Source organism: Lates calcarifer, linkage group LG14, assembly GCF_001640805.2.
Source record: "Lates calcarifer isolate ASB-BC8 linkage group LG14, TLL_Latcal_v3, whole genome shotgun sequence".
Classification (NCBI taxonomy): domain Eukaryota; kingdom Metazoa; phylum Chordata; class Actinopteri; family Centropomidae; genus Lates; species Lates calcarifer.
This window is the reverse complement of record NC_066846.1, coordinates 819,159-836,374: the sequence shown is the minus strand read 5'-3', so window position 1 is coordinate 836,374 and position 17,216 is coordinate 819,159. Positions and strand designations below refer to the sequence as shown.

At 39.7% G+C, this 17,216-nt stretch overlaps 1 protein-coding gene across 2 annotated transcripts; it reads right to left on the bottom strand.

The window, feature by feature from the left end:
* Positions 1-94: 94 nt before the first annotated feature.
* ap1s1 (adaptor related protein complex 1 subunit sigma 1) lies at positions 95-16,969 on the bottom strand. Of its 2 annotated transcripts, XM_018671110.2 has the most exons (6): positions 16,784-16,930; positions 15,863-15,897; positions 10,706-10,884; positions 7,988-8,096; positions 7,707-7,844; positions 95-6,752 (listed from the first exon to the last, which is right to left on the bottom strand). In XM_018671110.2, the coding sequence occupies exons 2-6, from the start codon at positions 15,863-15,865 to the stop codon at positions 6,705-6,707; spliced, it is 477 nt and encodes a 158-aa protein (XP_018526626.1). In that variant the 5' UTR covers positions 15,866-15,897; positions 16,784-16,930; the 3' UTR covers positions 95-6,704. The 2 variants fall into 2 exon arrangements, with proteins under 2 accessions (XP_018526626.1, XP_018526625.1); XM_018671109.2 differs by lacking the exon at positions 15,863-15,897 and having other exon boundaries at positions 16,784-16,969.
* Positions 16,970-17,216: the final 247 nt, after the last annotated feature.

Below are 17,216 nucleotides of genomic sequence, written 5' to 3'. Positions count from 1 at the left end.
TAGAAGATACATTTTAGTTGTCATAACTTTGTATTTTTTTTTTGGTAATACCTGCTGATTTCAGAGGTAGTGACAAAACACCAGGAACAAACAGTTTAGTTGATCTTAAAATGTTTTATTTCTTTATAAAATTACATTCACACATCCAGTCCCTTTAGCTTTCCTACAATAGGGCCCCTTTACTGCTCTCACCCATGCACTGTCTCATCTTTTTGTCCTTGAAGGAACTGAACAACTTTTAACAAGACATGATTTAAAATCTAATTATTCATTCTCTTTTAAATGAATCAATTTATGAACAAGACAATCACCACATTCATTACAAGTCATTGCATAAGAGGAGCTTACTTGACCAAAGAGATTAATGATACAACCTTAGAAAGCAATAGCTTTAGCTGCAAGAGTCAACTAAAGGCTCAAATGAACAGAAGAGGTGGGCCAAGGGTTCTGTATGCTTCAAATACAGTGCCTGTCAGAATGTCCAACAGCATTTGAAAACCATTTTCTTGGGGCAATATCAGAAGGCTATATGCAACAACTTTCTGACTTGAATGTCTGAATGTGCTAACAGTTATTGCATCATGACTAAAAGATACACAAGAAGAACTAAATTCTTGGTTAGTGCACAGTGTCTGACCACATCTAAGAGTCTGCTGTCATAACCCACCACCTCCCTGATCTCTAATAGTTTGTTTAGGGCATGCCAAGGCCTTTAGGGTCACAGGAACAAAATATATTTAAATAGTGAGATCATTAAAATTCTGATTTATATGTCTGAACAAAGAAGTTTTGCAGCAGTTCATCAGATCATAACTCAACATATTTTCTGCCTCTGTTCCCGGTGTTCCTCTTTTCCATTTGTTCCACTACATGGAAATCACACATCATTCTATCTCTAACATTGTAGAAAACAATCAGATTACACATTAAGCCCTTACTCTTACAACATTCAGAATTCAGAAGAGGAAAACAAAGGACTAGTCACTGTATTGACAACAGAGCTTTAAACTAACTCTGCTGTGCCATTTGTTGTATCTTTACACAGGTTCAGGCTGACTGCCCTGCAACCTATACCTGCCAAAGACCTCTGTCTTTTCATCATTTGTATTGGACCTACAGTATACTTGCTTAAAGGTCATTTGACGATGTAGTACCTTCTTAGAAAACAAAGTCTTTGAGTAACAGTCCAATAGAATAGAACTTCTTTATCTGCACAAATAAGCATAATCAGCAGGTCACATTAAGTTCATTCATTTCTGAGTCAACATAGAAACTTGCATACATGGTACATGGTCATGGAAAGGTAACCACAGTCAATTTTTAAAGCAACAATAATCACACCTCTGTTTCCGTGAACTAGTGTAATGTAGACAAAAGGTTGGTTACTACAACTTCTATTTGAAAGACTGCAGTGATGCAATGTTAACAGTGTGTAGAGAACAACCTTGGGATCTGTGGTAAGCTCTGAAGATGTTTGGACTCCAGTTTGCTTAATTTTGACTCATTCTGTTTAAACTGTGCATTAAGTAACATGCAAGTTCACCACTGTTCAGAGTGGGCCAGTCATTTTGGAGCCTCATCATGGAAGTGACTTCATCAAAGCAATGGAATGCGTAAAGCTTGTTATTTTGTTATTAACACGTATGTGTATACAAGGGGCTATGACATAACTGGCACTGCTGACAAACCTGCCTGTATACTCTGAGTATTCCTGGAGTACAGCAAAGTGGGTGCAGATCACTCAACAGTCTGAGTTTACAATTCACTAGAGGCATCTGCTGATGTGAACCAGGTCTCACAGAGGAGATCTCTCAAGACTTGACTTAACTTATCAAGAATAGTTGATTTTGATAAAGCTGGAAAAGGTTACAAAGTCCTCTTGAGGACTTTCGATATTCATCAGTCCACAGTTAAACCAACTGCTGGTAACACTTTATATGAAGTATATTCACCATTAAATAGCTGCTTACTAGCATGTGTAATAGTAGTACATTGACTTATATAGTACTGGGCAGTCTCCCAGGACAGGTGTGACTTCGCAACAGAGTGAGGGAGGGTGTTGTTGCAGTAAGGTGTATATGTTATACTTTGCCAAATGATTGGGAGGTAAACCTGTGCATCTAAATAGGCCTAATGACTAGCTTAAGACACTGTTAACACGTATAGTTTTGTGCTTTGTCACATAAGAATAGACCATATTTGTTAAGTAAGGAGGAAATAAGGAGAATGCCTATTTTTGTGATACTACAACCTACCACCAAGGCATATTAAGAGTGTAATTCAAGTATAACAACTTCCTTACTTCCTATCAATAAGCAGTAATTAGGAGGTAATTGAGAGAAAACTTAGTTATTGGCATAGTAGTTGTAGAATATGGACATGCAGAATAAGATATTAATAAGTGCTTTATAATTACTAATAAAGAGGCAGTACGCTACTGATATGCATGCTAAAAAGCAACTAGTTAATGGTTAATATACACACCTTAATATAAAGTGTTATCCTATGAATGGTTGTTGTCTGTTGCCTATAAATGGAGAGGAGTTACTTCCTGTGGCTTCTCTCCCTAGAGTGGGCACCCAGCTAAGATGTCACCAAAGGCACGATACGGAGTCCTCAGTGAGGTTAAAAAGAAGCCCCGAGTAACAGCTGAGAGATTTAAGGAAATCAAATCAAATCAAATCACGGAGCATGGTGTCCTGTCATGGACACCACGGAGGAAGCTGCTTCTCTCCAAAGACAAAAACAACACTGTGCTTGAAGTTTGTCAAAGACCAGTCTGACAACTACACTACCGGGAGAATGTTCTGTGGACTAATGAAACTTATAGTTGAATTGTTTGGAAAGAACATGCAGCACTACATTTAGCGTAAAAAGGGCACTGCATACCTACATGAATACATCATCCCAGTGGTGAAGAACAGTGGAGGTAGCATTGTGATTTGGGGCTTTGCTGCCTCTGGGCTGGACAGCTCACCATCATCGAAGGGAAAATGAATTCCCAAGCTTATCAAGGTATGTTACAGGCTAATGTCAGGGTGGCTGTCTGCCTGGTGAAGCTCAGCAGAAGTTAGGTCATAGAGCAGGACAAACATCAAAGTAAATCTATTAGAGAATGACTCCAAACAAAGGAAATCTGCCTTTGGGTGGCTCACCAGACATCCTCAGAATATGTCTGAACTGAAGCAGCTCTGTAGGAAGACTGGTCCAAAATTCCTTCTAAACGTTAGAGGTTCAACCAGTTATTAAATCCAAGGGTTCACTTACTTTTCCCAACAAAATTGTAACATTTTAATGGGTGTGTTCAGCAAAGACTCAAGATTAAAACAGTTTGTGTGTTAGCTTAAGGACATTGTGTTTGCATGAAGATCAGATCATATTTTATGACCAATGAATGCAGAAAACCAGGTCATTTTCAGCACTGTAACGAACCCCAAAATCCTAAATCTACCTCTGAGGATGTGCATAACCAGTGCTCCAAGCAGGACATACAGGGTATTCATAATATGCATAACAATTTGCCTGTCCCAATATTTTGCAGGTGGAGACCACTACATAAATAGAGTCAAAGACAAGTTAAAACAGTGACCCATCAATCAAGCTGATCACAGTGCACAAACTTTAAGCATAATCTCATCATCCTGAACATTGTCACTTAGATAAACAGACATCTTTCTATGACAGTCTGGTTGTGCTGAAGCAACTTTCTGAGCAAGACAGCAAGCCCCAGAGAGAAGAAAAACAGTCAGTCCTCCATCCAACTTTAAATCTTTCCTTCACCCATCCACCATTTTCCAACAACAACAGCCTCTCATAGATTAGGAAGGTTGCAATCAAGGAATCTGATACAATCTAAGGCAAAGCAAGCAAGATTTTCCCCTGTAAGACTAATAGTGTTGGAAAATATAGCAAAACCCAAACAAGCAAAGATATGAAAGTTTCAGTTGTGTAAAATAATACCCACTCCCATTTTACATGACAGATTTTTTTTTATGAAAGCACTGTTACAGTATCTACAGTGAGGTCAAGTTAAAAACAAGATCTTGTAGGTATAGACTAGCTCTAATCATTAGAAAACCCTACTGCATGGTCACTGAATAAGAAATAATCAGTTAGGATTTTATGGGAACTATTATTTCAGACATACCAATTTAAAGAAAGTAAAAATTTGTCATCACTAATGAGCTCCTGCAAAAACATTTTTGCTTTTGAAAACCTCGTCTTCTCTGACGAGGCAAGATCAGTGAGCATGAACAAGACTGCTTGCATACAACTTGCAATAATTTATTTTCCTCAATATAGTTTTTCCAGTGGAAGCTCTTCAGGAAGAGCGTGTATATCTGACTCTGCCATTTTCCTTTTCTTCCATTAGTCTAGCAGTGGCTGCTCATCCTGCATTTCACACGAATTTAAATCACCAACATCATTAACGACCACAAAATAAAAAAAAAAAAAGAGTTAAAACATTGTAAAAATATGGATGTGACCATAAGATGTATTTGACTAAAATTCATATTATTTTAATGAATTTAATCTAGTCCTAATGATCCCAGAACCAGCAGAATAATGTCAAATTTCAACTCCAACACTGAGTTCTGCTCCTTTTTCTTCCATGTCAGTGTGTACTCCCTGCTGCCTGGAGGAAAACTGAGTGGAATGTGATTCTCAGCTGCACCTCATAAAATTGCATAAGACAGACTTGACATTTCCATCTCACCTGGTACATCAGTCTGCTTACAGTACACATGAAGGGCTCATATGTACACAAGTTATTTTAGGCTCATCTATCTTTGGTTCATTATTCACAATTCCACAATGCAGTTCATCATCCCTGGGCCTGCTGTGTTAAGTAAGATGGGCCAATCACAAACACAGGAATGAATTTCACTCCAAAAAAATCACATCAAAAATAGTTCAAATAAATGTAATAATATGGAAGTTTTTGAACTAAGTAGTAACAGAACAACTAGAGAGGGAAGGCAGAAATGAAAAGAAAATTCTGTTTTCTTGCAACCTGTGCTGTAACTTGTAGTTTTGCCCCTCAATCCTGTTGGTTATGATGAGGTTTCACTTACATTGTAAAAAACACAGACTGTATTATCTGAACCAGAACTGAGAATGAAGGTGACTTTTTAATACCCAAACTGTCTGCTGTAAATAAACACTTCCTCCCTCAGAGCTGCTTCCTGCTTCATATTTAAATGATAGTGCTGATAGTGATCATTTGTGCAGTTTCACGACACTATGGGTGACTGTAACATACATTTCAGTTGCACTCACTTTTGGTTTCTCCTGTAAGCTGGTAGATCATGTATCTATCTTTTTATAATTCAATTTGGGACCCGTTTGGTAGACATGGGTAAACAATGTAATAACAGCTGATTAGAATCGTGGACAAAACTACAAAAATAAAATATCCAAAAATTTAAAGTGAATAATAATTTGAACACAGTTTTTGTTGTTATCACTACACATGCATGAGAGTGGCATTCCTGTGTGTGTTTATATTGATAACAGTTTGTGTTTTTCACCTGCACACCATGTGTTCATTTCCTTGTTATATATTATCACATACATAACCAACAGGAATAATGGCAAATGCTATGATTACAGGATTGTGTAGTAACAGAATTTTGCTTTAAAGGTCTGGTGATATTCTACATTTTTCTGATTGCCAGCAAATCTCATATGAAGATCAAAACCAACAATGAAATGATCCTGTGAAGTATTGTGTGCATATCCAAGGCCTGAAAGAGCTGATTCCTCTGTTCCATAGAGCTCCATTAAAACACACCAGTAAGTCATCCTGTTGAACCCGCATTAACAACACTGTAAACTTTAAATAAAGGCTAAATAAATAATAAAATTACAGCATCCACCTGTTTTTATTACTTAACCTTTCATAGAAATGAAAATTTATTTTCCTCTTCAACCAATGAGTATGGGACTGCGAACCACAGACAGTGTAGGGCAGTAAGAAAGTAATGAGAAATGACCTAACACATTGCTGGTTTTAGTCTTTTCATGAGAATCATTGAAAATACAAAACATATAGAGTAACACCAGAGTTACCACTTGAGTGAAGCCCATCTCTTTTTTTCTGTTTTATTTTTCAAATTCCTGACCAGTCCACAATCAGTACCTCACATTCCCAGCAAGATGTGACTGTTCATCAAAGCATCAGTGTGCATCAACAGCAAACTTGCCTCCCTATGAGTCTAACATCAGTATCCACCGTGGGTTCTTATCTTAAATTACTGATAGCAAAGCTGGACTCCATCTCCCTCCTATAAAACCTCAACACACAACACCCCTGCAGCCACACACAAGTTTAGGTGTACCCCATTTCCTCTACCCCACACTTGGATCACACTCACACACACACACACACACACACACATACACACACATACACACACATGCCTGCGCACGCACGCACGTGCACATGCACACACACGCATACATGCCTGCACATGCACGCACACACACACACACACAGAGCTTAAGGGCCTGTCAATGCAAGGATCTTCCATTCTTTAACTGAATCTCTTGCCCAGTTAAACACTGTACATCAGTCCCCAGAGCCACAGATACACAGAGCCAATGCCGTCAGTCCATGAGTGTTCAATCCCATTTTCTCTCCTGTCCATTCTCATCCAGCCCTCTACCTTAGTACCTATAGTCTGTCACAACACTGCTGTGTACTACGCCAAGCCCATCTCCTCCAGCACACTCCTGGGTGACTCATCCTCCTGCAAAGGGAAACACAGAGACATGCAGGACTCAGCAACGCTCAACAACAATTAAAAAAAAAAAACAACAAATATACACATCAACATTTTATGGAGCTGTGAGCTCTCAGCTCAGGGGTACAGACATATGAATCACTATTGTTAATAAGAAGCATCTTAATTCAGCAGCTTACTGTCTCGGTCAGTGTTTTCTGATGTTACTAGTAATTTAAGAAACAGGCTGATGGGCAAAATTCATCTACAACCCACTGACAGTTAGATAAGACACAGTTACAAACAAACTATAAAAACATGCAGGCAACATAACATCATTTATATAAAGATAAGCTAACATTATCAAGTGCTGTGGATATAAATATAACATTGTCATTTTCAGTTGTCTTTCTTTTGTGTTGCTATTAGAAGGAATGAATAAGATCCAGGATTAATGTCAGCCGTCCTATAGATGTTTACAAAAGAAATATTACTACATTATCCAATGTTTGGTAGCAGCTCTCAGGTTAAACCCACAGCAGAGACAGGTTGACAACTTGTTACATTATATTAAAGTGTGATAAAAGCTTTCCAACAAGTGTTAGAAATCTCTCTGAAACTCTAAATGTGGCGAAGATGCTGGCAGAGGAGAACAGGTTTTTACCCATATTGGCTGTCAGAGAGGAAATACTGCTCCTGGCTCTACAAAACAAATACTTGTAAGGTTAGGTGTGAAAGTAAATAAAACTTCTGTGTGGCTGCAGGCACAGTGTACTTTATGAAGGTTATACTGGCTGTGTTTGTATTCATTTACACAAAATGAGTTCAGAGGCATCACCATATCATGTTATTGTAGCCTGATTCCATGGAAATATGTTCCCTTTTTTAAGATAACTTGATAACTACTAGACATAGAAACAGGACAGAAACCCAAATCCTCCTTGGTGGAGGTGGCAGGGAAAACCTGAAAGCCAAGGTTACCTCCTGCAGTAGGTCCGCTTGTTCGATGGCTTTCAGGACACTTTTCTTAGACGTATCCTGGATCTCTCCACCCATCAGGAATTCATCTAGAATGAAGTAAGCCTTTTCAAAGTTAAAGATGATGTCCAGCTCACACACCTGCACAAACACAACAAGCACAAGTTGTCAATGCTTTCTGCAGCAAGGAAAGTCTTCACGTGCTCTGGAGGGGAGCAATTTCTCACTTAACCGTGTAATTCAGCTGTGTGAACAACAGAGAGATTTAGAAGTGTATCACTTACACTGCCAAAGTATTTATCAAGCAGTTCTACGAAGCGGTGGATGACTTCCAGTGTGATCAGCTCATTGTCCTGCTCTTCGATTGCACAACAGAAATACAGGCTGGCATACCTGCACAAATACACACAGTCACATACACAGAAAAAAGACAAAGACCAAAACACACATTTTAACAAAAAGTGAAGTAAAAACAGCCATGTAGTTTACAACTGCTGTGTCTACACTGCTGTGTTAAGCTGCAGTTCCTTCAAAAGCCAAACACCAGCTAATGGATTTCAATAATAATTTTACTGTTAGCAAACTTTTGGGTGTCATGTACAAATACTTCTGTTTAGACCTGTACAATGAAGTGGGATTTTTGTGGTTAGCGAGGTAACATCAGGTTTAACCCTGGGTCTTACGACAGTGGTTCACTTCTTGGCTAGGTAAATTGCCATGGTAACTTATGCTGGTTATGTTCAGAGGATTGGATCAAAACTTGTCAACCAGCCCATCTAACTGACCAATGAAAAACAAAGCTATCATTCTGGCATGGACAAGATGCTTGATTGAACACTTTGAACTCTCCGGCATGTTCCTCAAACCATTCCTGAACAATTGGCCACTGCCATCAGGGAATACTGTTGCCATGATGGAATGTGTCAAAGTCACATCCACATGAATGCCAGGACTCAAAGTTTCCCAGCAGAACAGTGCCCAGGGCATCACTCTGCCTCCAAAGGCTAGCCTTCTTCCCATCCTGGTTCCATCTCTTCCCCAGGTAAATGATGCACACACCAGGCTACCGTTTTCCATTGCTCCATGGTCCAATTTTGGTGCTCACGTGCCCATTGTAGGCACTTTTGGTGGTGGAGAGGGGTCAGCATGGGCACTCTGACCAGTCTGATGCTACACAGCTTTCTATTGTAGTCAGTATTAAAAGTTTTAATCAATTTGTAACTCTTCTGTGGGACTGGACAGAACAGGCCAGCGTCCGCATTCAACATGCATCAATAAGCCCTGGGTGCCCAGTTTATCAGTTGTCCTTCCATGGACCACTTTTGGTAGGTAGTGATCACTGCTAACTGGGAGCACCCCACAAGACCTGCTGTTTTGGAGATACCCAGACTCAGTCATTTAGCCATCACAATTAGGCCCATGTCAGAGTCCCACAGATCCTTACACTTGTCCATCTTTCCTGCTTCAAACACATTAACTTTAAGAACTGACTGTTGATGCAATGAAATAACAGTGTTATTCACTTTATCTGTCAGTGATCTTAATGTTGTGGCTGACCACTGTGCAAGCCAAACTTCATAAGATATCAGTTCAGTTGGTCTGTTTACAAATGAGCTAAGAGCTGTCAAAATGTAGTCACATGGGTTGACAGATAACTCATCCATTGTAATGTCATAATTATATAAATTATACAGACCACACCACCACCACCACATTCACATTTCTCTGCCTGGGAGCACACCCTCTTCGATTGACTGATTGACAGCTTCCATACAATTGTAAAGAAATGAAGTGAATGGCCAGAGTTTATCTAAAGTGCACAAATCTTTACTCTGTTATCGCCAACTTCTGACCTGGGTTGTATACTTTCTCAAATAATAGTTTGGTCTATAAAACATCAGAAAACACTGAAAAATGCCCATGACAATATCCTAAAGCTCAAAATAACTTCATCATATTTTATCCGGCCAGCTGTCCAAAACCCAATAATACTAGATCTGCTGCATTTGAGAACCTGGAACTGTAAAATTTAAAACTATAGTTTGATTAATGGACTAATCGTTGCAGTTCTACTCTCAACTCAAATGTTATAAGCTTACAAGAACTGGAATATTAAAATATACCCAAAATGCAAGGCTTGTAAAAAGGAGATTTCTGATGAGCAGTGGAGCTTCCATTACAAATACAGTGTTCCCTGAGTCCATCTTCACCGCAGGAAATTCCTCAACCCATCACCCACCTACCCACCCACACACAGACACAGGCAGAAACACTCCTTTGTACTGTTTGTCAACCTCTGCATTCTGATCAAAGTATTGAGCCTTGATACACACTCGAAGTGTGTGTGTGTGTGTGTGTGTGTGTAAGTGCAGTTAGATCAATGAGAATGGAATGCAGGGTCTCACCCTGTCCACCCACCTAAAATCTAATGCTGCTCAGCCCACATGCAAACAAATGAGAACTTTTCTTGGTCTGTAAGAGATGTACTCAAGCAGTGGAGTGGATATACTACAACCAGAGAATCTATAAAGGCAAAAAAATATATATATACAATATATACATATATATGTGTATAGATAGATGGATAGACAGACAGACTTGGCCTAGACTTCAGTGGCCATAAGATAAACAGCTGTTCGGAACAATACACCTTTTGCAGTGTTTGCAGTGTTCTGTTATCTGGTTTGGAAATATATCAGCCAGCCAATCAGAATACTTACGGTCACAACCATGTTAAATGTGGTTGTGCAGGAAATCATCCTATCAGTCAGTCCTAAGTAACTCACTCAAATGTTGTTGCCTAAAACGTGTTGCCATGGTTACTTTGGCTATGATAGAGATAGACAGACTTTTTTCCACCTATATACAGAATCAACAGAGCCCCCAGGTCAGGTCATCTTTTACTTTCAGGTGGTAGAGAGTGTCAGTGGACAGGAGGTCAGCTGATGGAATAACTATGACTGACGACAAATCTGTGACAGTTCATGATTTAGCAGTTTTACCTTTTATAGACAATCTTGAGGTCCCTCCATTCTAGGAAGCTGCACATCTTTGGTTTGCGAGCGAGCACTATTTGCATCAGCTCCCTGACCATCTTCTTCTTGTCACGCTCAGCTGTGGCTGTGTACCACTTCTGCAGACGCAGCTTCCCCTGCCGGCTGAACAGCAGCATGAAACGCATCTACAAACAGACAGAGACAGAAACTATTCAAAACAAGAAAGGAGAACAAAGACAGGAGAGCGTTCTGTATTGATGTATTTGACAAAAAATGAAAAGATTATGTAATCAGCATTATCGGTCCAATAGAAGAACTACAAACAAAGACCACTACTGATGGTACGGATGATGTTCATCGCATGGCAGTGCTGGATATTACCAAGTGTAATCATCAATGAGAAACAGAGAACACAATGGTGATGAATAATAAGGAGATACAGCACATCAAGCTAATGTCAGAGATAGAGAGACTGAGGGCAACAGTGAATTCTGCATCAACGAGACCAAGTGCCATAAATTGTCAAAGACTGGCTGGAGCATTCATTTGAACAGAGACAATCAACAACAGAACATTCATATTATTCCTCTATTATGCATTTCATGTGTTATGGTGTTTGTATAAACAAATACTGTATATAACAAAATGTGGTTTTTGTATGTATAATTAGAGCGACACATACACACAGAGAAAAGGAGGGAGAAATATGTATGCTCAGAACTCTTTTCACACACTGCTGTTAAGATATATAATGACACAGTGTAATATGTCATGTGTTGTTCATCTGATGTTGGTTACCTAATTTTAAGACCTGCTTAGACCAGATGATTTTTTATGTCAAAGAGAGTGTACTTTCTTCTTCACATGAGTATAGCACTGGACAATAGAGCAGTCATTCGAGACTGTAAGACCAAGCAGACCAACCTGTGCACCACCTGGACTGACTAGGAACACACCACATCAATGGATAGTTTGATGCTTGGAAATAAACATGGACACTATCCGTCAACAAGAACTCCATGGGGAAGACCGATTCTGACGTGGAGCCACCATCAGTCACCTCCTCTAAATGGATGGCATCAAGCTGTATGACAGGAATAAGCGAGACATTGACTCACTGATCCACATGATCTAAACCAAGGACATCAGAATCAAAATATTTTACTAGCCTTGGTTCTGGGACCCATTCATGATTTAGCCAAAGGCTGAACAAAATCTGAGATGGTGCTGCAACAACTTTATCTGCTTTGACACAGAATGACCCTTAACCCAACGAGTTGTACTACTCCTCTCTCCTCTGCTCCTCTCTCTGTGTGTGGGGAGGAAATTTACTGCATTTACTGCAACAGCTTCACAGCTGTCCACTTATGACAGTGACAAACTGCTGGTAGTCTCATCTAACAATGTTTTTTTGACACTCAGCTTTTACATGTTACCAAACTAACTAACCTCAAATAGTGTTACAAACTGACTGCTTAGGAAGTGTGGGTGGTGTCTGAATCTTTTCAGTTTTCACTTTCCCCCCTTGGACTATACAGTGCATTTGGCAGAGGTGGGCTGTCAGGGCCAGCAAGGCCTTCTCTGCTGTCCTAACCACTGCCACAGTCACTGAATCATATTTTTATATATCAGTCTATTCTCTTCATCTCATGTACTTTCGTCTTGGTTGTGCTGCTTCCAATACAGTCTGTTTATGTTGGAGTTTTTATCCAATCAGATTTCAGCCCCTTGTTGCCAAGTTAAAAGAAATCTGCCTTGAGCCCTTCAGAATCAACAGTACAGGCTCCTGTAATTTAAAATAAATGGCTTGTGGATCCTTTAAGCAATCAGATTTCAAGTTAGCAAGACCAGGCCTATGCTAACGTCATTTGATTGGATGGTCAGAGAGCGTACTGGTCAGAGCTAGCTTACTGCATCTATAGCTACTACCACAAGCTAAAACATGTTAGTACAGATTTAATAGCTGTTTTTTCAGACAACAGAGGTGGGTTAATCCAGGTAGGACACCAGTGAAAGCCTAGGTGAGAAATGCACAGCCGTCCACTGGCATTCGGAAAGTATTCAGACCGTTCACTTTTTAAAAAACATTTCATTAGGTTGTAGCCTTATGGTAGAATTAAAAAAATATTTTTCCCCCTCATCTACAAAAATACTCCATAGTGATATGAATTTTTGATTAAAAAAAAAAAAAAATCAAAAAAGGAAATACTGAAATATCACATTGACATATGTATTCAGACCCTTTACTATGACACTTGAAATTTAGCTCAGGTTCCCCCCATTTTTTTTCATCTTTGACATGTTTCTACACTTTGATTTGAGTCCACTTGTGGTAATTCAATTGATTGGACATGATTTGGAAAGACACACAAGTGTCTATATAAGGTTTCATAGCTGACAGTGTGCATCACAGCAAAAACCAAGCCATGAGGTTAAAGGAACTGGCTGCAGAGCTTAGAGACAGGACCGTGTCAAAGCACAGATCTGGAAAAGGCTGCAGAAAAACTTTTGCAGCACTGAAGCTTCCCAAGAACACATTAAATTCCTGAATGGAGGAAGTTTAGAATAATCAGGACTCGTGCCAGAGCTGGCTACCTGGCCAAACTGGGCCTTGGTTAGAGGAGAAGGCCCTCTTGCCTAAGAGAGGTGACAAAGAACCTGATGGCCACTCACACACTGGGTAGGCAGGGCCTTGGTCACCAACAGATCTTCAGAAGTCCTCTGCAGAGATGGATAAAACCTGCCAGGAGGACGACCAAATAAGCAGCACTCCATCAATCTGGCTAGACAGAAGCCACTTTGAGTAAAGGGCATATCATATCATTGCAAACTGTAATCCAAATGATGACAAATATTGTCATCAATACTGTGTATTTTCCACAATTCTCAATATTTCCTGCCATATACATACATATACCTACATTTAAACAAATTAGGGTTAGGATTAGGGTTAGGGCAAACAAAAAAATATAGATAATTTAAAGTAGTCAGTACAACTTAATTCCCTGAGTGATGTCTGCTTAGACATGTCAGAATCGTGCTAAATGTTAAGATGCGAGTCAAGCTGAGTCATGTGACCAAAACACTCCATGAATGAAACAGCGGATGTAAAACCAAACTTTTGCGTAATACAATATGTAAGAAAAGGAAACACTGTTATTTTTTGGCCTAGGCCATGTTTTTGAGTGTAAATAATAGATAGGGACAAAAGTCTTTTGATGGTGCAGTATTGATCAGGAACAGTGAACCAAACAAATGGTGCACATGTTTACATCAAAATGATTTTGCGACACAACAAAATATGAAAAAATAGAGCATAATTTGAGACAATAGACGTTTTTATTTTGTGATTCCATATACATCGTCATATCACACAGTCCAAGTGGCAGCATAATGTCATGGGGGTGCTAATCAGTGGCAGGGACAGGGAAAATGAGGGCAGTTTGAATGCTGCCAAACACAGAGAGGTCCTTGCAGAAAATCTGCTCCAGGATGCATGCGACCAGAGACTGGGGCGACAGTTAACTTTTCAGCACAACAATGACTGAGACCATGAAACGTAAAAGGACACAAACTTTTCACCACTTAACTGAGCTTTTTATTGCTTCAACACTCAGCATTTCACAATGTGTCAAAGAGTTGAGAGCCCTTTCTTCACTGGACCCCAAAGAACCAGCCGCTTTTTCAGAGGAGAGGGTATATCACCTGCTTAGCTAGTGTGAGGCAGGCAAGGCCGTGGTGTGTGAAAGCATCCCTGCAAGGTTTGTCGAGATCTGTACCACGGAGCTCTCACCAATTCTTCACTCACTCTACTGTGAATCCTACCCATCTGCAACAATGCCCACCCTCTGGTAAACCACAACAATAATCCTGGTGAATCCTAGTCAATAATGAAGTGCCTGGAGAAGCCACCCTGCCAATCGTCCAGGCACCATTGCCAGGATGCTCTTTGTGGAATTAAGCTCTATCAGGCATCCATAAACTCAAAGGACTCTATGTCAGCCACCATCTCCTCCTACTAGTTGTCCAAAAGTATTGTTCAACCCATCCTGCTCTACTGCTCCAGCTATTTCAACAGGCTCTCACAAACTGGGCCAAATGCACATGCATAAGCAACACTGCTGTCAAGAGAATAGGTCGCCCCACACCTAATCGCTCAGAGCTCAACTGTAAGGTCATCACACGTGCTTTACAATAGCACAGGAAATCACACACCCCCTCAACCAACACTTCAGTGTACTGCCCTCTGGGCCACAGAGGTCCCTGAGGTGCAGAAGGGCTCCTGTGTTTTCCCTATGTCATGTTGGGAGGTGTGGCCCCCACCAAGAAACTAAAGAAAAATAATAAATAAATAAAAAAGTAAAGAATTAAGAAAACAAAATATTTTGTAACTGTTATTCACTTGAGCTATGTGAACTTGTTTCATTTCAGCTCAGTGTGAGAATCTCTGTCATTTATAGTTACATTTCTCCCCTCTCCATCTGTTTTCACCGTGATGAGACAGGTTGATGGCTCGTTAGGTTAGGTGCAGTAAAAGCTCCTACAAGCATTAGACAGACCTCAACCCCAAAACATCAAACCAAAATATGGCCAGGCCAGGACTAGCTGCCATCAGTCACGAGTGACTAGCAGTTCCCCTGCAAGTTTGCTAATTATTATTAATTGTTAATTATTATGAACAAACTGTCCAATTTCCAGCTGTACTGAAAAAAGTAACCTTTGAAAACAAGAACTATGATGAAATGTATTACATTTTTCATAAACAAATAAAAGCTTAACATTAATGAGACAGACAGATGAATGGATGTTTTAAAGCGACTTATTCAACAACCTGTAGAACATTGTAGTTCTTGTTTAGTAACAGTTTCCACCGCTGCCTGAAATATCGTTGTTCAGAAGATGAGTTGGCCACTTGACCTTATCAACTACTGCTGAGATAAGAAACACCCTCCAATATTATGTTTCTGTCAGTCATGTTACATGGTGTTACCTGTTCTTAGATCAAAATAAGTAAATTCCAAGATTAATGTCAGCAGTAACCATCTAAATCATGTTCCCTAAAGAAACATCACAGTTGATGTTATCCGACAATATAGCTTTTCCTTTCAAACAAAACCCAGACAATGAACAGCACAGGTACCAGGTTTAACAAGTGTATATTACCATGTGTGACAGTTCCTCTCAAGGAGTCCTCAGATCTGTTAGGTCCAAAAACAGACACTTAATATACATCTGTAACCATGGCAACTGTACAAAAAGATGGCAATAGCTGTAGACTAAAAATGAAGACATTACTGCGGGAGAAAAATGAGCCCAACATGTCTGTGACGAAAACTGGACTAAAGTCTTTGTTTGCTCTAGAATAAATATTTTTGTCAGATTCAGTTTTTGTTGACTGTAACTAACGAAAAATCAAATGACTAGAATTTGACAAAATGAAAGCCGAGATGACAGAATTTGATGTTTTAGAGTTTAGAAACTTTTCTAAAAACATGTTGTCACTTTGTCATTGTGGGTCACTGAGTGTAGAATAATGAGCAAAATGGAAATTCACTCAATTAATCAAATCTACAACACAGTATAGTGTGCAGGGGATGAAGGGGTCCCAGGCTGCTGGACACACTGCTGAAAAATGGGACAAATTCTTTGTAATCAAAGAAACTGCTCCTGTGCATTCTAATCTAATCATAATTCATTACTATAATCCAGCTATAGGCTGACAGGAAGTTGGAAACAAGCAGCTGAATAACAGCCATCTGTCAACTTCATTGATGACGTGCGCCGAGGAAGCTCGGCAATATTTTTACATTTGAAATGCTCGCTCTGTGTCTTGCTGTTTTAACAGTGCCTTTAGGCGACAGTTTGCATTATAACAATCCATACACTGACTGAACACCCTATGTCAGAAAGACAGGACATTTTCACATCTTCTGCTGTTGTACGGCCTGTTAGCTTGCAGGCTATGCTGACAGAAACCAGGTGAACGTAGCGCAGGTGGACACTTCCTGAAAGCATACACCTTGCTAGCATTAGGTTAGCACTTAGCGCTTGCCTTTTTGAACCGAATAAGTCGCTATAACTTACCATTTCGTTGGATTCTTTTTGAGATACTGCGACGTTACAAAGGAACTCTCCTTGTGTATTGCCCGGTCCAATGTAGACGTATACACCGCAGCTAGAAATGACGCTCCATGTCTGTGTCAGATACTGTACTACTGAACAGGACCTACTACACTGAGCAGTTCCGCTTCTGGTGAGCATGCGCACACTCAACACGTCTTGCCCTCAGTTTCGCCTCTCAGGTAACGCCTCTCCATACAGCGGCTGTTGACTTCTTGAATTACACATTTTATAATGTTACATAGTTACATATTTTATAATGATCTAAAATAAATAAAAAATAAAATAATATTTTCACGTGTAGAAAAAAGTAGTAGCAGATGTTCAAGGCTGTCTTGACCATGTAGGCCTATAAATTTTTATTTTTATTTTATTTAACCCGACCTTCACTGAGTGC

Coding starts and splice junctions, on each gene's coding strand:
- ap1s1 (XM_018671109.2), bottom strand. CDS start 16,960: ATGCTCACCAGAAGCGGAACTGCTCAGTGTAGTAGGTCCTGTTCAGTA. Junction 7,845..7,987: donor TTGATAAATACTTTGGCAGT/GTAAGTGATACA, acceptor GTGTTTGTGCAG/GTGTGTGAGCTGGACATCAT. Junction 6,753..7,706: donor AAGCGGACCTACTGCAGGAG/GTAACCTTGGCT, acceptor TTCCCTTTGCAG/GAGGATGAGTCACCCAGGAG.